This window comes from Colletotrichum siamense (assembly GCF_013390195.1).
Source record: "Colletotrichum siamense strain Cg363 chromosome Unknown KSG_Cg363_contig09, whole genome shotgun sequence".
NCBI classification, from domain to species: Eukaryota; Fungi; Ascomycota; class Sordariomycetes; order Glomerellales; family Glomerellaceae; genus Colletotrichum; species Colletotrichum siamense.
Window position 1 is genome coordinate 4040397 of NW_023501022.1, and position 22640 is coordinate 4063036.

At 57.1% G+C, this 22640-nt stretch overlaps 6 protein-coding genes across 6 annotated transcripts; 3 read left to right on the forward strand and 3 right to left on the reverse strand.

The window, feature by feature from the left end:
* Positions 1 to 330: 330 nt before the first annotated feature.
* GLE2 (Nucleoporin GLE2) lies at positions 331 to 1555 on the reverse strand (the record flags this gene model as incomplete). Its single annotated transcript, XM_036645666.1, has 4 exons — positions 331 to 338; positions 398 to 723; positions 777 to 1228; positions 1289 to 1555. The coding sequence occupies 4 exons, from the start codon at positions 1553 to 1555 to the stop codon at positions 331 to 333; spliced, it is 1053 nt and encodes a 350-aa protein (XP_036490107.1).
* A 1411-nt stretch (positions 1556 to 2966) lies between these two features.
* Positions 2967 to 4361, reverse strand: CGCS363_v013818 (uncharacterized protein; the record flags this gene model as incomplete). The annotated part of the gene is made up of 2 exons (XM_036645667.1): positions 2967 to 3693; positions 3754 to 4361. The coding sequence occupies 2 exons, from the start codon at positions 4359 to 4361 to the stop codon at positions 2967 to 2969; spliced, it is 1335 nt and encodes a 444-aa protein (XP_036490109.1).
* A 3147-nt stretch (positions 4362 to 7508) lies between these two features.
* Positions 7509 to 8710, reverse strand: CGCS363_v013819 (putative phosphoglycerate mutase; the record flags this gene model as incomplete). Its single annotated transcript, XM_036645668.1, has 3 exons — positions 7509 to 8231; positions 8283 to 8507; positions 8558 to 8710. 3 exons carry the CDS (start codon positions 8708 to 8710, stop codon positions 7509 to 7511), a joined length of 1101 nt encoding a protein of 366 aa, XP_036489958.1.
* A 1362-nt stretch (positions 8711 to 10072) lies between these two features.
* On the forward strand, positions 10073 to 11599 carry PCYT2 (Ethanolamine-phosphate cytidylyltransferase; the record flags this gene model as incomplete). The annotated part of the gene is made up of 4 exons (XM_036645669.1): positions 10073 to 10172; positions 10238 to 10355; positions 10421 to 11195; positions 11249 to 11599. 4 exons carry the CDS (start codon positions 10073 to 10075, stop codon positions 11597 to 11599), a joined length of 1344 nt encoding a protein of 447 aa, XP_036489523.1.
* Positions 11600 to 14704: 3105 nt separating this feature from the next.
* Positions 14705 to 16050, forward strand: CGCS363_v013821 (Branched-chain-amino-acid aminotransferase; the record flags this gene model as incomplete). Its single annotated transcript, XM_036645670.1, has 2 exons — positions 14705 to 15811; positions 15877 to 16050. 2 exons carry the CDS (start codon positions 14705 to 14707, stop codon positions 16048 to 16050), a joined length of 1281 nt encoding a protein of 426 aa, XP_036489524.1.
* A 1879-nt stretch (positions 16051 to 17929) lies between these two features.
* kap123 (putative importin subunit beta-4) lies at positions 17930 to 21536 on the forward strand (the record flags this gene model as incomplete). Its single annotated transcript, XM_036645671.1, has 3 exons — positions 17930 to 17975; positions 18170 to 20465; positions 20666 to 21536. 3 exons carry the CDS (start codon positions 17930 to 17932, stop codon positions 21534 to 21536), a joined length of 3213 nt encoding a protein of 1070 aa, XP_036489525.1.
* Between the last annotated feature and the right edge of the window lie 1104 nt (positions 21537 to 22640).

Consider the following 22640-nt stretch of genomic DNA (forward strand, 5'->3'; position numbering starts at 1 on the left):
CAATTCTACGACTCAAAATTGGATCTTACACGGATCTCACATTACACTCCATCTTTTCACTCGCAATGTGACGTGCGTGCTTTGGTTATGAATGTTGCTTTTGTTTGCCAATTTGTGGTATCGATCGCCCAGTGCCTTACACTCCTAGTCGCGAGTCCAATACCCGATTTCCATAATAACAACTGCCTCTTTTCGCAGCACTTGATTTCTCGGCTCGTACAGTACGCAAAATAACCCCGGCGTGTGTAAAGAATTTCTCGCTTTCCCAGGCTCTAGTTTGGCCACTACCTCCCTCTGTATCTGCATTCGCACAATATGCAGGACCAAATCTCAAAACGCTCCCCCATTATCCGCCCCTAGTTCGTTCATCGCTTCTTCATGGTAGGGCGAGGCTTACACTCGTCCGCCTGCACGGGGTGCAGCATGACCTTGATGGGATACGCCTGCGTGTTATGTTGGAATCCCTTGCTCCAGTCGTAGCTGATACCGTACGCAAAAATGGAGCCGTTCTTGTTGAACGTGGTCGCCGTGATGCTGCCGCCGACGTTGGGGTACCCCTTGAGCCTATGCTTAGCATCCTTGTCCCAGAAGTGGAACGTTCCGTCCGAGCCGGCGGTCGAGAATGTGCCGTGGACGGGGTGGAAGGAGATGTCGTTGACGGCGTATACGTTTGTGATGTTGTTGGCCGGGGGATCGCGGTGGCACTTGAAGGAAAAGTTGGAGCTATCCACCTGTCAGTCGCCTGTCTTTCCAAATCGCGTCTTGCACAAACATACCTAGCATCCTTGTCCTCCACGTACTGGATCGCGCAGCGGCCCTCGATACTACCAATGGCAAAGCCGGCGGCGTCCGTGAAGCAGCTAACAACGCGGGTCTGCCACTTGAGCGGGCTCTGTAGGGTCTTGTAGAATTTGGTCGGGTTCTTGAGGTCGACAACGTTGATGTAGCGGTCGGCGGTGCCAATGACGAGCAGGTCGTTGCGCACGTCGATCGAGTACACGCGCTCCTGGCAGGTCAACGTCGCGGCGGGTGTGGGCGATCGCATGTCCCAGTACTTGACCGTCTTGTCCCAGGAGCCGGAGACGGCCATGGTGCCGTTGGCCGAGTCGAAGAAACGAACACACTTGACGGGCTGCTCGTGTTCGCCGATCTTGATGGTCTGCTGGCTGCCGAGGTCGCAGGCTTTGACGGCCTTGTCGGCGCCACCGGAGAGGACCTTGCTGCCGTCCTACGGAGATAATGTTAGCTCTTGTGGAGGACAGAGATGTCGAAGAATATGCAGTCGTACCTTGGAAAAGTCGCAGTTCAACACGGGTCCGTCGTGCTCGTACGCGTGCCTTCCCTCGCTCTGGCCATTTTGGGCAATCTCGTATATTCTGACCTTCTTGTCCCAAGACGCGACGGCCAGGAAGTCGCTGGTCTGGTTCTGGTTCGGGGAGAAAGCGAGGTCGGAAATGCTGTCCTCGGGAGGGTTGTTGAGCGCAACGTCCTGCTTGAGGTCGCCGACCGTGTTGGACGGCGTCGATGACGCCGCGGAGCCAAACAGGCCGGACATGGTGGCCGTCGAATAGTCGGTCTGCTTGTGTTCGACAGAGGAAAGAGCTTTTCGTCGGTTCGTCGGTCGATCGAGAGAAATCAAGCTGCACCAGTCTTGATTGAGAGCGAGTGTTTGATTTGGGGGTCTGGAAAGGGGGTCGGCCTCAGCTTCAAATAGCTGCTGGGTGAGGTCCAGGAATCTTCTAGGCAGGAGAAGCGCTGGGAAACACAGTCGCGATGCGAAAAGTGAGGTCGCCCTTCAATTGGCTGCAAAGCCACAAGGCTGGGTGCCTACCGTGCCTGCCGTGCCTGGGTAGCTGCAGCGCTAAAGCCACATCGGCCCCACTACAGCCACGACGCCCCACCACCCAAGCAACTTTTTTTTTTCTCCCATTGGTATTTAAAACAAAATCTTGAAAGCTCTGGTTCGCGTTTTCCTTTCTCTCTTCTACAACCCTCCTCGCCCGACAAATCGCCATCGAAGCTCACAAACAGAGACGCCTCAAAACGTCTCGGGCTCTTTGTAGCCCAGCAGCTTTGGGAGAAAGTCCCCGGACACACGTTACTTCTTCCTTTCGGGGTTGAAGGCAAAACGCCGCGGAAACGCGCCGCCATAGAAGCACAGCGGCTGACCTCCAAGACCTGCGCCCGGACACAATGGCTCTCCCCCTCCGCCCTGCCCCGTCGCTACATCGTCGCGGTTCCTCTGCACCCTTCTCGAAGCCCCGTCCTCTTGTTCCGAGACCCCATGGACGAAGATATGAGTCCGCGCTTGGGATCTGGGGGGTGGTGTGCTTTGGATGGGACGAGAGGGCTCTTCGGTGACGGGGCGGCCGCGTGGGGAGGTCGCTTGCCGGGTGAATTTAAGGGTCGGCCGGAGGAGTCTTTCGTCGAGATCGATAGTTATGCGATTGCTCGTCCCTTCACAGGGGCGGGATTACTCGATGGGGCTTATTCTCGGCGCGAGGGGGGCTCAAACCTGAACTGACGGGTTCTTGTCTGGTCCGCAAAGGGTTAGACACCTACACTCTGGACTTCGTGGGAAGTCTCCCCGTCTATGATACCCTGGGCCGACAAGATCCCTAGTTCAAACTATTTTTCAAGTTCGATGATGATCACCAATATAGAGTCAAGCACTGACGGTGAGAGGCCTTAGGGTCCGCCAATGTGAGCGACAAAAATATGCGTTATGGTATCTGATGAACTTCTCTTACATCTCTTTTTGTTATCAATGGTTTGGATTAGTTGGTCTTTGGATCTTCGGTCCAGGTCATAGGTATATAGGTAGCAATAAACAACATCAAAATGTGGTATATCTGAAGTCCCGACGTGAAGTTCCCTGCGCCGACCTCTACCATGTCTCATAAAAAGGCCATCCCAACTCCATAAAAATGCAGGTCATACCAGACATGACTCCTTATATCGTTCCGTCACATTAGTCCGCCAAGAACCACTTTGCCAATGTTGGCAACCTCCGTCTTGATGTGTGCTCTGCTGCTGTCCTCAAACTCCTTGACAACACCCTGCACAATGATTTTGCGCACCTTGGCATCGGCCTTTGCGAATAGCTCGGCCACCGGCGCTGTCGTCTCTCTGGGCGTGGGCACCAGCGTCAGGACCCTCGTGTAAACGTCAATGAGCACTTCGCATAGTGTCGCGAATGTCTCGAAAAAGTCCGGCTCGAACGGTAAGGATGGTGTGAGAAGATGGGTGTAGACCTCGCCGGGGAGCAGATCGTTGTCGCTGGATGCAAAGGACATGACGCTGGCGCTCGCGCTCCCGGAAGAACCAATACCTCCATCGGCGCCGTCTCCGGAAGAGCTGAAGTCGTTGGCGCTACTGGCGCTGCGCCGTGACTTTCCACCTTGACGACGGAACATCTGTGGCAAGCGTGCCCGCGACAACGAACTCGTAGAGCTGCCACCCTCTCCGTGGAGCTGTTGGAACGACTCAAATTCTTGGAGTAGATTATTCAGGCTTCGTAGGAACTCAATGGGGGTGTTTGCGTAGAGATCGACAATGGTAGGCAGGGAGAGGCCGAGTAGGAGGTAGTTCGTGGCGCGGCGGGCGAGCTTTCGTTGATCAAAGGAGGGCATGCGTTGGAGGTCGGGCTTGTCGAAGAGGATAGTGTTGAACCAATACACACGGCCTTCGTGTCTGTCCATGAAGCAGTCAGTAGGGAAGGACAATATGGAGGGGTAGAGAGAGGAGCCTTACGCCTTGCGGATGTAGTCCAAGGTGGATATCCTCTTGTTTGCAATCTCTTGCATCTGCATGTGCAGCACGACAGACTCGCTCGACTGCCACATGTTGGGATGTGTCGCAGAGGCCGGCGGGGGCTGCAGGCGGTCGGGGGCGAGGCTCGCTGAGCCGGTATGCGTGCGGCTGAGCATCTTGGAGAAGCTGTCGGCGGAGGCGGGGCTTTGTATGTTGTCGGCGTCGCGGGTGATCTTCGCAGCGGCGGCGAGGGCAAAGTCGGGAAGGGCGGGGGGTACGTTTCGGTCGGTGACTACGACATTGCCTCCTCCACCAGAGCTGGAACTGTTGGCACGTCGCTTGGAGGACTTGGAGGGAGAGCTAAAGGAAGGCTTGCGGCCGAAGGAGCTCTTGCGATCCTTGGTCAGGACGTTGGGACCGGCGGGATATTGTAGCGGCGGCGGGAAGAAGGGCGAGGGCTGAGGAGGGGGTTGCGACTGCGACTGCTGCGGTGGCTGCTGGTCACCTGAGGACGTGCCTGGACGGGACTTTGAGGAGGAAGAGGAGAAGAAGGAAGTCGAGAAGAAGGGTGCATTTGCAGTTGCAGGTGGTGCGCCGGATCGCTGCATGTCTTTGAATGGAATGGGGGGCCTGGAGGACCTCTGTCTGGAGGGAGGCAAGGAGGGTCGACGGAGACGGGGGTGGACGGGGTTCGTCAGGGAGGGATGGAGAGCGGAGGAGCACCTCAGACCTCAGACCTCAGGGCCAGACCAGGTTCAGGAGTCCGGCGAAGGAGGGCGGACGAGGGGCCGATTCGATCGGCGGGCGGTTTTGGCGTGGGCAAGGCGAGGCGGTATTGGTCCGGCGGGTTTGATGAGGTGGTGCCGAGAGAGATGGATGTGTCGGGCCCAATGTTGTTTGCTGTGCCCGTAGGTAAGGTACCGGCTGACTTTTTTTGCTAAGCAATAATAGTCTGCAGTTCCTTTCCCTTTCCCGCTGCAAGGCTCGGGCAGGTGACAGGCTTTCAGCTGGTGTGTTGGTGCTTTTGCTTTCGCTTGCGGGAGCCCCTTGCTTCGCACTATGACTTGCGTTTCGGTGACCTGCTTTGCCTTTCAGACGTGCTGCCCGTGTTCCGGTTGGTCGCCAGAAAGATTGACGCCACTTTTTTCCAGGTTTTCTGGTGGCAGAAGGTTGCTGCAAGGTGGGATCAGATGGGCGGCGGGATGGGCTCAAGTGCTGACGCCGATGAATAGCATAGGGCGGATATGGGTTTGTAAGATTAGCACAAAGCCCCTTGCTGCTCGTTTTGATGCAGGCCGCGGTTCAAACAGATTGGGGGTCGAATGCTAATGAACGCCCTGCAGGTTGAGTTTAATGAAGACTGGAGACGACGACGAGTCGATGAGGAGGCAGACACGAGTTTGGATTGCGAGAAACAGCGAATATTGGCGGGTTTCCGGACCAGGCTGTGAGGCGGGCAAGTTGATGCGGGTGGATGACAAGGTCGCAGGATCGCCAAGGGCCAGTTTCTGCGTAGGTAGGGTAGTCGGTAATCAATCGTATTACGGCTCGGAGTGTTTTTCGCTGCTCTGGTTCTGAACGGCGGAGCAAGGTAGGGCAAAACGTGGGAGAGTGGACGCTTCAATGCCAACTCGGACTCAATGCTGTCGAAGGGCGGTCGTCAGACGAGGGTTTGGACGGGGGGGTTGAATTCTAGGCGAGGGCCAGAATGTCGTGTGAGTGTGTGAGAGTTAATTATATTTCTTCCCTCCCCTTGTTGTTTGTGGGTTAGGTGTGTGTTGTTTTGCAGGGTCCTTTATTATGATGTCCGGGGCGAATGGAGCAAGTTAGCCACTGCAGGCTGGCTTTCTGTCGTACAATTCCTTCAGTTTGTGGTCCGGATGTCTTAGACAGACCGCCGGCGAGGTCGTTCGACTGAGCTCCAGCTGTGCGGATGGCTGTTTAGTCCGTTCGCATCAACGTTGGAGCGGCGATGCGGTGCTGCTGAAAGGCGAGTGTTGCAGGATGGCTTGAGCGACGCGGTTGGGTGCTGTGCTTCTGCGACCCTGTGGCTGGGCGGGGATCGGAGCTTTATCTGGCGACCTATCCGCGAGTAAAAGGTAGGTGCGGTCGGTCGAGGGGTGCAGGTGCAGGTGCTGGTGCTGGTGCAGGTCGCGAACTCGAATGAAGAGCGAAAAGCGCCAACGCCAGTCAAAGTTGCAGATGCAAGAGCGGCGTCCCTTTTTTAGGTGCGGTGCCTTGCGTTAGTGTAGAGGGAAGACGGTGGAACAGGAACAGAGCCAATTGGCCTCGCACCGCGCGGGAAAACAACAGAAAAACAACACGACTCTTTACTAGCATCCATCTCATTTCGACATGCCCTGGGATCCGGAAGAAAAGAGAGGATTGCATGGCCCAAACGCCAAACAACATCAGCTCCCACCGCCAATCGACTCAGTCCCGGCCGCACCACCATCGCCGCCCAGCCGCGTCCATCCCTGCGATCTCGTCGTGTTTTCTCGCCCGGCAATCTGGCTGATGTGTTCGCCGTGAGGCAATTCCAGCGCAGCTTGTTGTGGCCGTATTTCCCCCAGCCAGGGACATCCCATTCCGGACGTCTGAAGATCCCAAATGGGACGCCCGATGCACCGGGAATTTGGGACGGACAATGGGGCTTGCGCCAGTCGCGTTCCAAGAGAATCGCCCGTCGCTGGGCAAGACGCCAGAACTTTACGAGAGGGAATGGCCGCGAACGGAATCTGGGAGGCACCGCGTGGCAGTCTTCGCCCTCGTGTTCAAAGTCCATCCACAAAGACCTACTAGTACTCGTCATGGCTTGGGTTGATCGGCAGGCAGACAATGGAAACGCCGATGGCCGGTGGAAGGGTTCTAGGCCGCGCTGCTCACACATTCCTTCGCCGTGCTAAGCTTTCCAGTTGCTGCATTCCAGTGCTCCCTCGTCGAGGCGACGACGACTAACCAAGGCTGAATCTATCGTGAAACTCTTTTCCTCCCAACACCCAAAACCACCATCCGAGGGCAACCATTAAAACAGCACCAATAGCAAGCAGCAAAATAACCATTGCCCAATAGCAGAACGACGTTCGTCATTATCAGCGCTCTAAGCACAGGCTTGCGCACATACTCTGGGCCAATACAGATTGCCAGACCGCACCGTCGACTCCAGTAGATGAGCTTCCCTCCCTCGAAATAGTCCGCGCAGCGCCCAAAGCGCCGAGCTACACAGAGCACATGCCTCTCTTCCCCGTACGGCTGCTCGACTCCTTCCGCGTCGATCCTGAAACATTCCAGAAGCTCCAGTACCACGTGGAGGCTGCGACTCTCCAGCGATCCAGCTGGGAATACCACCCTTTAATGTCACCCTTTCTTAATTCCCACGCGACGAATCAACGCCTCGGTGGTCTCTTGCCAGGGTGCCAATGTCATCAAGTACCGCCACCGACTTCCACCTAGGCATCACCGACTATTCCTCCACAAACTCCAATGCCTGTCCTTCGAGTTCCAAGATGGTATCGGAGGTTGAATCCTCTTCTGTCCATCATCCCAGGGGCTCTCACGTAGCGAAGCCGCTGCTTTGGACGAACTTGGCTTGCTTCACATCGTTCTACGGTCTCGACCGGCTGCTTCAGATGCCATTGGCAGCGCCTCATTCGCGTGGTCACACGCATTCGCATGCCATTGGGTTTGATCATTGTCATTACATTAACACTATCAAGACTATTTCGTTACCATCCTCCAAGCCTCTTACGCGTCACCTACGCCGCAGCCATGAGCGTGGCTGCCGGGAGGAGCGCCGACGTAGCCGTCGAGCACACACATCCCTGCGCGGCGTTGCTGGTGATCGGCGGGCTGGTGCAGGTCGGGTAGGGCTCGTGCGCCGCGAAAGTCGGCTCCGGCTGCGGCTCGACGACCTCGGCCTTGACGAAGACGGGGATGATCTGGCCGGTCGACAGGCGGAAGGCGCGGTGGTTGAGGGCGCGCAGCAGGCTGGTGATCTCGCCCGAGTGGCTCGTGATGCTGAGCCAGGTCTTGTCGTCGGTGCGGAAGACGTCGTCGAGGACGGCTTTGGACCGCGCATTCTGCGCCTCGGTCGTCTCGCTCTCGTTGCGGCGCCACAGCTCGTCATACTCGGTGAAGCCCGCCTCGAACTGGTAGGAGGGGAACATGTCGTGGATGTATGTCTTGTTGGAGCGCCAGTTGCACGTGTGCACCGTCATGCCCTCGCGGAAGCCCTCCTTGACGGTCGGGATAAAGGGCCTGTCCTCGGGCAGCGGGATGTCGCCGAAGGTGATGTTGGCGGTGATCCCGCAGCGGATCAAGGGGCTCGAGTAGTAGGACTCGAAGTAGGGCATCTTCTGCGTCTCGAACCGGTCCTTGAAGTAGGCGTTCGCCTTGTACGCCTCTGCCTCGCCCGCCGGGGTCAGAAGAGGATCGGCCCAGCGAGCGGTGCTGTTGCCGTCTTGCTCAGCCCAGTAGCACTGTTTCGTGTTAGTTGTGATTGTATGCATATTGACATGGACGCGACTCACGTTCCAGGCGGGAGTGCCATAGAAAGACTCAGCAGCGTTGTGCCAACCCTCACCGTGACGTCCCATGAAGAGCAGCTTGTACGAGACACTGTCGTTCTTGCGGCAGCCCGAGGTCAGGTACTGAACCCAACGCTCGAAGCGCTGCCATTGGGTCTTGGTGCCCTCGGGGTCGAATTGCTTGTCCGTCGGGTATGTTCTGTTGATCAGGCCAAAGTTGACAGAAGCCTGCTGCGCGTCAGTAAACTGTCCACACTTTGCAAGACGAGAAAACTCACGTAGTCAAACCCAGAGGGGTCAGTGCTGTTGTCGTCCTGCAGAAAGTATCCAGGAACCGACGTGTACTTGATCGTCTTGCCCTCGGCCTCGGGCCACGCAGCGAGGGCCGCGGGTGCGAGAGCCAGGAGGGCGGAAAGCGTGAGACCCTTCATCTTGCCGGAGGTTGTTGACGGGATGCGCAAGATTCGCGAGGGAGGGAGCTGGAGAGAGACAGAGAGAGCTGGCTGCTGGAGAAGCTACGCTACATCACAGCGTCGCATGCGGGGAGAGCTCTGGATAAATAGCACCGACGACGAGGTGCCCCCGCTCGCGATCCCCCGGTCACTTCCAAGAACCATTGACGCGCCATGCCGGGGCAATTTGCCCAGAACATTGACCGGAGCGGCTCAAAGTCGAACTGTCGTCCGAACAAGTCAGCACAACCCGGCGAGCTGGGGATTGCGAGAGATCAAGTCGGTCGTGGTGTTGAAGATGGCAACGCTTGGCGGGCCAATGGATGCGCAGGGCGGTGCACGTGGGCGCGATTGCTTTATCGACAACTGGGTCCATTGACAGCGGATGGGACCCGACCACGTTTTTGGGTCGTCCGTTCCTGAGCGGTGCATGGAGATGCCAATCAACTTTGATGGGGCGCCCGAGGATGATATGTGAGGCTCATCCAGGAATACACGGGAATATTGGCGGTCGCTCCGCTTGGAGTCGAGTTCTTCCGGTGAAGATGCCGCTTTGGAGCACTTGTTCGGTCTGCCCGCCCGATGCGCCATTTCGACACGGAACCAACAAGCGGAGGCTTGAAGTTGAAAAGGCAGTCGACCATCATAAGAGCCTCATTGTGTGCATCAGCTGACCAGCATGCGCGGCAGATGCGCGTAAAACAAGGTAAGGCGCCAAAAAATAGTGAGGATGCTCATGAACATGTGCAAATCCATCCATCTCTTCCGTCCGTCTGATGTCGATGTTGGTGACAGAAAACCGTTGGGACGGAACGGGGTCCAATGAACACCTCCCGCCAGCTCGTCCAGCGGGTGGGCTAAGCTTAAAATCGCCCGCCAAACATGTGAAAGACCGCTGGGCCGCTGGACAAGCAGCGCTGAAGGAGGCCCCGTGAGCGCCGTGGGGGAGTGCTCGTGTGCGCCGGCCGACCGCTGGAAGCTCCTGTGGATCTCGGCTATCTTTGGTGGCGCTGGAACCTCGCCAATCACGCGGCGCCGCTACGGGAGCGGGACATCGCGGGGGCCACGAGCTCACCCAACTTTTGCACCTTGCTGCTCGCCCGTCAACCTCAGCTCAACCCCCCAGCAAGGTACCTGACCTCCATACGTAATTACCCAAAACCTCATGTGAAATCCGCCCCCCTTTTCTGCTAGTCGGTGAAACGGTTTTGGCATCTGGTCACGGAAGAAAACGGTGATACAGCTGCGCTGCTTTTATCAGAAGGCGGTTTCCCAGGAATTTCGAAAAGATTCATGTCACTCTGAGTCCTTAAGCAAACACTCAACCAAAAGGTCGTCATCATGGTCAACTCCGACCCCCAGCACCCGCCTGGCGAGCCCGCCCCTGAGATTCTGGAGAAGCGCATCTGGATCGACGGCTGCTTCGACTTTTTCCACCACGGTGAGCATCGCAAAACACTGCTGAGGACAGCGTTCGCAAGTCAGTACGCTCATCAAGGTTGACAGGACATGCCGGCGCCATTGTCCAGGCCCGTCAGCTGGGCAGCGAGCTGTACATCGGCGTCCACTCCGATGAAGCCATCCTCGAAAACAAGGGCCCAACGGTCATGACGCTGCAAGAGCGGTAAGAAAGAGAAGGCCTCCAAAAACACTCATCATGACGCGATCTCACTGACAAACCCTCCAAAGTCTCGCCGCCGTCGACGCCTGCCGCTGGGTCACCCAGTCCGTCGGCCGGGCCCCCTACGTCACCCAGCTCGACTGGATCTCCCACTACGGCTGCAAGTACGTCGTGCACGGCGACGACATCACCTCGGACGGCGACGGTGAGGACTGCTACCGCTTCGTCAAGGCCGCCGGCCGCTTCAAGGTCGTCAAGCGCACCCCGAGCATCTCCACCACCGACCTCGTCGGCCGCATGCTGCTGTGCACAAAGACCCACTTCATCAAGTCGCTCGAGCGCCGCCTCGCCGGCGACGAGGGCCACGGCTCCAGCCGCGCCGAGATCGAGGCCGAGGGCGCCGCCATGGCCGAGCGCATGAAGCTCTACGCCACCGACGAGACGGGCAAGAACCCCGGCGTCGAGGTCTGGTTCTGGTCCGCATCCGACGAGGCCCGCTCCGGCTCCACCCTCGAGGAGAAGGGCGAGTTCAGGAGGTTCCTTCCCGGCAAGGGCCCGCAGCCGGGACAGCGCGTCGTGTACGTCGACGGCGGGTTCGATCTGTTCTCGAGCGGGCACATTGAGTTCCTGCGCCGCGTGGTCGAGGCTGAGGAGGAGCTGGCGCGGCAGGAGGGGTGGTACAATGAGCAGGCCGTCAACGAGCGCGTCGGCAAGGGCGGCGACTACCCGCCCGCCTACGTCGTCGCGGGCATTCACGACGACGAGGTGATTAACCAGTGGAAGGGCATCAACTATCCCATCATGAACATTTACGAGCGCGGCCTCTGCGTGCTGCAGTGCAGGGTAAGCAACCCCCCTGTTGTATTCACTGGATCAAATACTGACACGATATGCAGTACGTCAACGCCGTCGTCTTTGGCGCGCCCTTCTCGCCGACCAAGGCGTACCTGACGTCGCTGCCGTGGGGCACGCCGGACGCCGTGTACCACGGCCCCACGGCCTTCATGCCGCTCACCTACGACCCATACACGGGCCCCAAGGAGATGGGCATCATGCGGCAGGTCGGCGAGCACGAGTTCGCGGGGGTTAACGCCGGGACGATTGTGCAGCGCATCATGAAGAGCAGAGACATGTACGAGGAGCGGCAGCGCAAGAAGGGCGTCAAGGCGGAGGGCGAGCAGGCGGCGCGGCAGCGGGAGATTCTGGAGGAGGAGCAGGCGCAGAGGGAGGCGGAGAGGGCTGCTTAGACTGACGGACGACGATACCAATGCTGCTGATTTTGGGGGAGGACTTATTTTCTATCGGATGTTCTCTTTTTGAGGCGATAGCATGTTTAATTACGGACTTTTGTCACGGGGGGTTTGGCTGGAGACGACCTGACGGCCTTCAACAGGTCCGGGACCCCGAGAATGGACGGGGGAAAAAACACAAACACGTGATACGTAGATCGAAACGCCAAAACATACATACCCGGATGCGTTCCTGTCAAGATGTCAAGATGATTATCTCCCGCAGTGGTGACTTGTGTATCTATGCGTCTCAGATGGAGAACGGGTAGCGTCGACGTCTTATCTTTCAAAGATACATAGACTGTTTTGGAGAGAAGGGTAGTGGGCGGTCAAGACTACCTGTCTACAAAGTGGCGGAAGACGGTTCCTGCAATCACGATCTCGGTGGCAGCAGCGGCCGGTATCAAGCCACACATACCACTGACCCTTTTCCCCGCCATTTGCGTGGTCAAGTGACACAGCAGCAACGCCCCTCAACGATCCGTTCCCCCTTCCCTTTACCGCTCCCCCGGTCGGTGTGGTGCAGGGCTGAAATGAGACTGTGCCTGTCTGTGTGTACTTGGGAAGATGACATGGACACAGAGTATGTATTGAGGGCTCATGGAAGGCTCACGGTACCATGCAAGAATGGTGTTCCATCCTTCAATTGCTGGATTGAGCCGTTTATCGCGTCATACGTACCTCAGGATTTGGTGAGATACAACCAGAAGTAAAAAAGGAGAAAAGTGTGTGTGTGTGAAGGGGGCGCCGTGGAAAGAGATCCGGGCCTCCGAGCAGCCGCAGATGCAACCAACACTAGGTCGCGGAGAGAGGGAGAGTGAGAGAGCAGAGAGTCTGCATGCAGGTCGCATATCTTGTTACCAATATCTTTGCTTAGCACCTGCCTCGAATGGTTACACTCGGCACCTTAGAACCATCCTACGCCAACCGATCCAATGTTCGAGAAGGAGTCTGATGGAGGGGGGGACAGACTCTTGGTACCTTGCTCTTCCACGTACGGCGTATGTTGCTGTCACTGCCGTGCGCATTGAAGCCATTGGGTTCCCCACGTCATCGCCTACACTCGGCTATCAGCGGGCGTAACGAGGGGCATGTTTGTTTTTTCCCCCTTCGTTATGGGAGGAAAGATAGCGATAACACCTGGCCCATCTCCAATTCCGCCCTCATCTCTTATTTTTTTGTGGAGGAGGGGCCAGCACTCCGTGGCTCCGTCCGGGTTGTGACAGGCTCCCAGCACTCCCGTCTCACCTTGGCAGGAAGTCGGTCTTTCCGCACTATCGCCATGCCAGCTAGCTCCCGGATTCAACAAGCCATCATGTCAATTGATTGCCGTGAACCCCTGTTCGCGATGTCAAGCAAAGGGCGAAAAGGGCGAAACGGGCGAAACAGGGCGTCGTTGGGCGCCGTTGACCTGCGATGTCGGCCTCTCTTCCTCGATGATGATGACTCCCTCAAGGTAAGGTAGGTACCACGGAGCTGGCTGGGCTTGAGGGGCCCTGGGTGCAACCCCCGTCGGCTTCGGACCGCGCGCACCAAAGCCGCAATGGGGCCAGCCAGAACGACGACCGACTGGAGCCGTGGCCGGCCGTCGGCTTGTGGTGGGACAAACACAGCTGCAGAACCTGGACGGAGGCGAGAGACCAGGTACACGTACATTGAGCCGATGCAGACGAATGAGCGGTCGCGGCTTGACCTCTTGTTTCGTCACAGATTTCTTTTTTTTTTTTCCTCTCAATTATCTCTGGGGTTGCGCTCTTCAGACGGCAGCAAAACCGATGTGAGGTGGGATGGTCCCGGCTCTGGCGGGTGTTTGGGGGTGGTTCACAATTTTCATCTTCGTTGCCATCCACGGATCACCATCATTCGGACTTTTGTGGTTTGGTTGCTTCCATTGCCTTATCTTAGGTGGAGCAGCAGTGAAGAAGAAAAAGTCAGACTGCTATCAAACAGGACTTGAGAAGGATACCTGCTGCAAAAGGTCCCCGGGAGAATGCGACAAGATGAGATGAGATGTGAGAGAAAATCTGAAATCCATCCCCCAACATCGCCAATCCCAGCGCCAGGAATGATGGCCGCTTCATGATTGCTCACGCGCGCTGCGCTGTGTGTGGGGACCACCACCGCCCGGCCGCCGGGGGTGGTGCACTCGGGCTCGGCATTGGCATCCCAGATCCCAGAACCGAACCCGCGATGCTCGTTGGAATTTTTGTGTGTGTTCATAGGCAAACTGATTTTTGGCGAGTGTTCGTGTTGCTGTGCCCCAGTGGTGCCTTCGTTTTGCATCTTTTTTCTACGGGATGGATCAATGGCCAAAAACAAGCGACGGCGCACACATTACACATACATTACCACTGTGTACGATGTAATGTACACCTCAGTAACCATGCAGCAGCGTGTAGTCGGCTTGGCTACCTGGGTAGGAATGCGAGCCTGGGAAGCCGTTGGCGTTCCGTCGTCGTCGTCCATGAGCCGGGCTGCCTTAGGTCGTCCCGATTCAACCCAGCAACGGAACGGGCCCGCCAGATTCTCTCACCTCACGCCTACGGAGGCGCCATCCTCCTCCTCCACCACCACCACCAATTCACTGCAAGCTTGTCTCCACGCTCCGCGCCGCTGCGTAATGTCGTGGTTGCTCTGCTCCCTGTCCCTGCTATCTGAAAATCAAAACCGCCCTTTCCTGGATCGGATCCGCTGCCCCTTTGCATTGGTGCTTGAGTCACCTGCTCCATCTGTCACTAGAACCTTGACCCCAAGTGTGACACCCTTTGTACTTAAGCTTCGGCCTCATCCTTGTGCTTTGTCCCCTTCCTCTCCCTTCCCACCTTAAGCCGATATAGACCACACCTCCTGTCCCTTTTTTTTTCTACCGTCCTTTCTACACTCTCGTGTGTTCCTCACTTGTGCTACCTGTCAACGACTCTAGTTGAAAACCTCCCGCTCCTCCGTCTTAGATATCCAAGACACATTTACAACCACACACACACACACACACACACACACACACACACACGCTCACAACACATCCCCCTCAACACCTCACCAGCCCTTCGTCCAATATCCACGATGGCTCCCGGCACAATCTCCCCCGGCCTGCACCATGGCAACCAGGACGTCGACCTGACCTCCTCCGCCATCGAGCACAAGCTCGACGCCCTCCCCCAGAAGGCAGCCTCCAACGGCCACAGCAATGGCACCGCCAAGCCCGCCGCCTACCAAGAACTCGACGCCTCCAAGCTCGTCTACACCCGCACCAAGAGCCCCCGCGCCGTCCCCGATCTCGCCTCCGCCAACGCCGGGCCCGAGACCATCTGCACCGACCACATGATCGCGGCCACTTGGAAGGCCAGCACCGGCTGGTCCGTCCCCGAGCTCAAGCCCTACGGGCCCCTCTCCCTCATGCCCACCGCCTCCGTCCTGCACTACGCCACCGAGTGCTTCGAGGGCCTCAAGGCCTACCGCGGCTTCGACGGCGCCCTCCGCCTCTTCCGCCCCGACCGCAACTGCGAGCGCATGCTCATGTCCTCCACCCGCATCGCCCTGCCCTCCTTCCCCCCGGCCGAGCTCGAGAAGCTCCTCGTCGCCCTCATGGCCGTCGACGGCCCCAAGTGGCTGCCCCGCGACCGCCCGGGCTCCTTCCTCTACCTCCGCCCCACCATGATCGGCACCCAGTCCCAGCTCGGCGTCCAGGCCCCCTCCGAGGCCATGCTCTACATCATCTGCTCCTTCATGCCCACCATGGACAGCCCCGCCGGCGGCATGAAGCTGCACACCAGCCCTGAGGACATGGTCCGCGCCTGGGTCGGCGGCTTCGGCTACGCAAAGGTCGGCGCCAACTACGGCCCCTCGCTGCTTGCCACCGCTGAGGCCCGCAGCAGGGGCTTCGGCCAGATCCTGTGGCTGTACGGCCAGGAGCAGTACTGCACCGAGGCCGGCGCGAGCAACTTTTTCGTTGTGTGGAAGAACAAGCAGACCGGCAAGACGGAGATCATCACCGCGCCGCTCGACGACCGTTTGATTTTGGACGGCGTCACGAGGCGCAGCGTGCTGCAGCTTGTGAGGGAGCGTTTGGGCGAGGAGGTTGATGTCGTCGAGAGGCGGTACACTATCGACGAGGTCATTGAGGCCGATCAGGAGGGCCGCATTGTCGAGTCCTTTGCGGCCGGCACTGCTGTAAGTTGTACCTTGAGCGTTTCAAGTGGTTTTGGAGATTGATTGCTGACGTGTTTGTTTCGCAGTTCTTCGTCTGCCCCATCTCCCTGATCCACCACCGCGGCAAGGACGTCCAGATTGGCATGGGCGGCGCCGGCGAGGGCGGCGAGTACACCCTCCGCATCAAGAAGTGGATGAAGGACATCATGTACGGCGGCGAGCAGCACGAATGGGGCGTCGTTGTCCAGGAGGAGCAGTAGAGCGTTTCCTTACCTCTTTAGAGACGGGACGAAAAAGACAAGGAGGGGTTAACGGCATTTGTTTACGAGACATTGTTTTTATATGTCATGGCTTGGCGTTTGGACGGCATTTTCTGCGCACAAAAAGGGAGTTTTGGCATTGTTGAAAAGATGTGGTGCATTAGAGTAGCATGAGCATCTCTGAGCGGAAAAAGAAGACAATTCACATCATTAATGAGATGAGGTTGGGCGTCACGCGATTTTTGTGCACTTTGAGTGGTACTCCGCGCGGAGGAGGGGTTGGCCAATGATGATGGCTGGCATGTGCAACTTCAGCTCAATGGCCGAGGGCTCATTGGCCATTCACCGACCTGGAGTTCTTCAAGCCGATACCCCCATGGTGGAATTCGAATAAAATCAGCATTTACTGAAATTGAAATCATATTGATATATTCGTTGCGTCTTACTCGCTGGGATAGGTATGTACCTTGAATAATTGGCGCATCACTCACTTTATGTTGCACTACTTTAGCCTCGGAGAACGAGTTCTCATTTGTCGCTTCAAATCGTTATTAGTCCGGCCGGATCATATTTCATGACATATTGGCAAGATTTAGAATGTCTTATGGCTACCACTGGATAAGTTGCCGTTGCTAGATGGTCCGGGTCATTCCTTTCCAGAGCATGAGCTGATGAACGTCGGTTAATGTAGTTGTGGCATGTTCAATACAAGAGAGAGACGCTAGCATACTGGCTTCTCTTCCATTGAGATATGAGATGAAGAAGATAAACTGTCCCGCCGTCAACGCCGGCCCGTCACATCTCTGCGGCACCGATCTGCATTTCAGAGGTGGGACAAGGGGCCGAGTCCGAGTCGGAGCTGCATGTGGGTCACTCGGCCCGGGTGCCCAGAATGTCGGTGAAGAACTTCGGCATAATCTTGGTTCGAAACGCGCCCGAGCCCACATGTCATGCACCGAATCGTGAGGGCTTGAGAGGATCTCTTCGCTAAACGAAGGATAGTTCCCTTCTTCGTGGAGGCCTCCCCTCATTCATAGGTCAGGACTGGTCGAGGGCGTTGAGCAACCCCTTTCTCATGTTGTGGGCTTCGCATTGCTGAAGAAGCCAGCCCTGAGCATAATGTAGTCATGTTTTCCAGGGATGCCTCGCTTGTAGAATTCTTGTCCGACAGCCAGAGGGAACGTGAGTGGTCCATAGAGATGAGACGGGAGCGTTGCCGAGGCCCCAAGCATCATCCAAATACACAAATGGTGTCGACGAGGAGCGTCAAAGGCGGTCATTCTTTGCATGGATTTTATACTTGCGTTAGTCTCCAGGTCTTCATCGAATACTAGTCTCATGCTAGCAGCTAGCATGAAGAAACGGCACCTGGCTGCAATGCAGCGAAAAACAATCAAGACGCACGTGAATGGAGGGGCAGAGGCAGCAAAGCGACGTACCCCTCAGGTTTCCTGCGGGCGGGACAGTGACAATGAGGTAAGGAGGGGTACCTGGACTTGAACCCCGCCTTGCAGGAAATTTTTCAACTTTTTTCCCCCTTCCAGATGCCTTCGATTCGTTATCTTATCACCAGTGGCGGGGCTAATCTCGAAATTTTCACCTTGGTCCCCTAAAATTTCTGTGTGGCCAGTCCTTGCAGGTACTTTTTTTTTGCCCATGGCCGCAGTGTAATAGGTGGTTCGGGCATCAACCAGAAAAAAAAAAAAAAAAAACAACTGGCCGACACCCCGTCCACGTCTGGTCTCTGGATAAAAATTCGACGCGCCGGGCCTTTTCCCTCCTTCTCTTTCCCTTCTCTCCCCCTTGCCCCTCCTTCCCTCTTGTCTTTTTGTTCTTTGCGCGCAAGCCGTGAAGACGTCGAGACATCAACAACTTCAAGATGGATAAAGGAAACTTGGTCCAGCTGCTCCAAGCGAGCCAGATTCGTAAGTTGTTCTCTCCCCCGTCGCTCGCCCTGTGCCACCCTGGCCGCCAAACCTAGTCGAGCCAGCCTCTTCAATTTTTTCCGCTCCCTGCCTGCTTTCGCTTCGTGTCTCTCGCCTATTTAAAATTTGCTTTTTCTGCACCCTACAAAATCCTTCGCGAGATTTGTCTTGCTGACTTTTTTTCTTCCTCACAGCCGACACCGAGAAGGTCAAGGCAGTCACGGCCGAGCTGCAGAAGAACTACTACTCCCAGCCCGAGTCCCTCCTCCTCTTGATTGAGGTCACCATCTCCCACGAAGATGCCGGCATCCGACAGCTCGCCTCGGTGCAGGCTCTGCGCCTGACCCCCAGGCACTGGGCCAAGCTCCCTTCTGACAAGAAGGAGCTTGCCAAGAAGCACCTCACCGAGAGCATCCTGAACGACCAGTCCTCTACCTCCCGCCACTCCAAGTCGCGTCTCCTCGCCGGTGCCGTCGGCGTTGACCTTGAGGATGGCGAGGGCCAGGACTTCGTTCGCGAGCTCCTCGCCCTGAACACCTCCGACAACGTCGCCCACCGCGAGATTGGCTCCTTCATCCTTGTCTGCCTGCTCGAGAACGACCCTCTCCCCTTCGTTGAGCAGGTCAAGGCTCTGCTCAGCTTGATCGCCAAGACCATTGTCGACCCTGCCAGCATTGAGGTCCGCCTGAACTCGGCCAAGGCTGTCAGCGCTCTGTTGGCGCTCGTCGACGTCGAGGAGGACAACACCGAGTGCGTTGAGATCATCCAGACCATGATCCAGCCCACCGTTGAGATCCTCAAGAACGCCATCGACCAGGGCAACGATGACCAGTACAACGACATCTTCGAGGTCCTCCAGAACTTCATGACCTACGACTCTGCGTACCTTGCCAACCACTTCAAGGACCTCATCCAGTTCATGATCGAGCTCGGTGTCAACACCGAGGTTGAGGACGATGCCCGTTCCCAGGCTCTCGTTTTCCTCGCTCAGAGCGCCAGGTACCGCCGCCTCAAGATCCAGGGCATGAAGGACATGGGCGCCCTGCTCATGGTCAAGAGCATGCAGATCGTTGCCGAGATCGACAACGACGCCGACGAGGATGACAGCTCTCCCGCTAGAACCGCTCTGAGCCTCATCGACCAGCTGGCCAGCGACCTTCCTCCCCGCCAGGTCATCGTTCCCCTGCTTGAGCAGTTCCCTACCTTCGCCCAGAGCCCCCAGCCCGGTCTGCGCAAGTCTGCTATCCTCTCTCTCGGTACTGCCGCTGAGGGTGCTCCCGACTTCATCGCTACCCAGCTCCAGCCTTTGATGCCCCAGATCATCCAGCTCTTGAACGACCAGGACAGCTCTGTTCGCCACGCCGCTCTCGTCGGTGTCATCCACCTTGCCGACGAGATGGCCGAGGAGCTCGCTCCTCAGCACGAGGCTCTCATCAGCGCTCTCCTCACCAACCTCGAGGCTGCCTCTGCTGGCTCTGACAAGCAGAGCATCAGCATCATCCGTGCCGCCTGCGGTGCTCTCGACTCCCTCATTGGCGAGGGTCTCGACGACCAGCTCATCAAGACCTTCGGCCCCAAGCTGATCGTCCCCATGGGCAAGCTGCTCGGCCACGACGACTTCAGCGTCAAGTCCGCTGCTGCCGGTGCCATTGGTGCCATCGCCTCTGCTCTCGGCGGCGAGGAGTTCAAGCCCTACTTCAAGGAGGTCATGGGCGCTCTTGGCCAGTACGTCAACATCAAGGACAGCGAGGAGGCTCTTGCTCTCCGCTCCTCCGTCTGCGACTCCATGGGCCGCATTGCCGACGCCGTCGGTGCCCAGGAGTTCCAGCCCTACGTCATGGACCTGATGAAGGCCAGCGAGGAGGCTCTCAGCCTCGACAACGCCCGTCTCAAGGAGACCAGCTTCATCCTCTGGGCTTCTCTGTCCAAGGTCTACGGCAACGAGTTCTCTCACTTCCTCCCCGGTGTCTTCAAGGGTCTCTTCGACTGCCTTGAGCTCGACGAGGAGGATGTCAACATCCCTGGCCTCAAGCCTGAGGATCTCCCCGAGGGTCTTCTCATTGCCAACGGCAAGAAGATCCGTGTCAAGTCTACCGAGGACGAGATGGAGGACGACGATGAGGATGAGTGGGATGATATGGACGACTACTCTGGTGTCACCGCTGTCGCCCTTGAGCAGGAGATTGCTCTTGAGGTCCTCGGCGACGTCATCACCCACTCTTGCGACGCCAACGCCATCAAGGAGTACCTTGACAAGGCTGTGGAGCGCATCGCCCCCCTTGCCGAGCACCCCTACGACGGTGCCCGCAAGGCTGCCATCTCTACCCTCTGGCGCTCGTACGCCCGCGTTTGGCAACTCTTCGAGGAGCAGACCGGTGCCAAGTGGGAGGCCGGCATTCCTCTTAAACAGCAGCCCGATGCCGTCCTGGTCAAGCTTGGCGAGCTCGTCGTCAAGTCTACCAACAACATCTGGGCTGAGGACACTGAGCGGTATGTATTCTGTCATTTCTTAAATTCTGTCTTGAAATTCCCCCGCCCCAAAAGGATGAGTAACACACGTTATACCCAGCTCACTCAGACGCACAAAGTGCGGGTGCTGAGAACACGTTTGATCACGTCTGATTCAATGGGCAATCTCCTACTTTCATCAGCCAAGCCTGTAATGACAATGATTGCTAACGAATTCATAGTGATGTCATCACCGAGATCAACCGCAACATCGCCGCTACCCTCAAGGCTTGCGGTCCTGCCATCCTCACCCACGATGACCTGCTCAAGGACTCCGTTACTGTCCTTGGCTGCCTGATCACCCGCTCCCACCCCTGCCAGCAGGACATGGGCGACGAGGAGGAGCAGGAGGCCGAGGGCTCTTCCGAGCTCGACTGGCTTGTTATTGACACCGCCATGGATGTCATCCTCGGCCTCGCCACCGCCCTCGGCCCCGACTTCGCCGAGATGTGGAAGGTCTTCGAGAAGCCCATCCTCAAGTTCGCCAGCTCCCAGGAGAACCTCGAGCGCTCCACCTCCGTCGGTGTCATCGCCGAGGCCATCAAGTACATGGGCAACGCCGTCACCCCCTTCACCGACGGCCTCCTCCCCATCCTCAACCACCGCCTCACCGACTCCGACCCTCTGGCTAAGTCCAACGCCGCCTACGCCACCGGCCAGCTCATCTTCAACTCCACCGGCACCGACAAGACCATCCCCCACTACCCCGCCATCCTCCAGAAGCTCGAGCCCCTCCTGTCGATCCAGGAGTCTCGCATGGTTGACAACGTCTCCGGCTGCATCTGCCGCATGATCATGACCAACCCCAACCCCGAGTTCGTCGAGCGCGTCCTCCCCGCCGTCGTCGGCGTCCTGCCCCTCAAGGAGGACTTCGAGGAGAACGCCCCCATCTACCAGGCCATCTACAAGCTGTACGACCAGCAGAACCCCACGGTTCAGCAGCTCACCAACAAGATCATCCCCGTGCTGCAGACCGTCCTCGGCCCCCCTGAGGAGCAGTTGGAGCCCGAGACCCGCCAGTTGGTGCAGAAGCTTGCTCAGGCGCTTCAGTAAGCGAAGGTTACAAAAAAAGTAGGGATGGACAAAATGGAGTTTGGTGCCCCCGGAAAAAAGGAAGGGCTGTTAATGAGTGATGAGTGGACGAGACCCCATTTCTTGATGTCTGTAGATAGGTACATAGACTGCCAGGACATACTGCCTGGATGATTCCCGATACTATCAACGATTTTCTTTTTTCAAATTCTAAGTGCCAGTCCACGGCATAACCCGCAATGTTCTGATGACCACAGCTGTCCTCTGCTGGTAAGTGTAGCCTATGGCTCATAGTCATCTACCTCGCAACCCTTGCGGACCCAACAAAATCTGCATAGAGTTCTTGTGCCGCCGCGTCGTCCCTCAGCGACCACCCGCGATGTCACCATCGTCTTCCACTACTTCTGACGCTTGATCGAGCGCAATATGGCATGCATGACCGCGACGATCGAGGGTATCATTCGCGAGTGGCTCGGTCACCTCGGTGAGGCGAATTTGTCCGAACGGCAGCAACTTCTGGACACTGTTCTTCAGACCTGTGACTCAAAGCCATCTCTAGGCGGATGGCGTCGCCAGCTACAGCTCAAAGTACTGAACAACGCTGTATCTAGGTGCTCGCTCTTGGTGATGGACATTGCTCTTCTCAAGGACCTTGACGCGAAATTGAGGGATCCAACCCAAAGTATTCGAGCTTTCAGAGAGTTCACGAACTGCCTAATGTTCGTGGAACAGATCGTGTGGTGGTGGTATTAGCTGTTGTCTCGCTCATCCAACGTACGTGTCTTTAGCTAGAAGTTCGCAGATTCCGAGACTTACGACCCGTATTGGGGCGACGTTGCTGAGAATCGGGGCTTTCGAGTGCCAGAAGCTGATGAATCTTGCATTCAAGAGCTCGTTTAGATGACACGGGACGCTGCCAATAGAACGACCTGCGCGACTTTCAACGTCTGATTCTGCGGGTTGGTGGTTGTCTGTGGCGGAGTTTGCGGAGACGCCCATATTACTATGTACAGTATGTAGAGTTTTGGTAAGCATCATCACCCACATAGCACGCAAGGGACCTATGCGATGGAAGATAGTTCTCAGAGGTGGTTCACATTGACTTTCCTCTAGGTTTCAGCGATC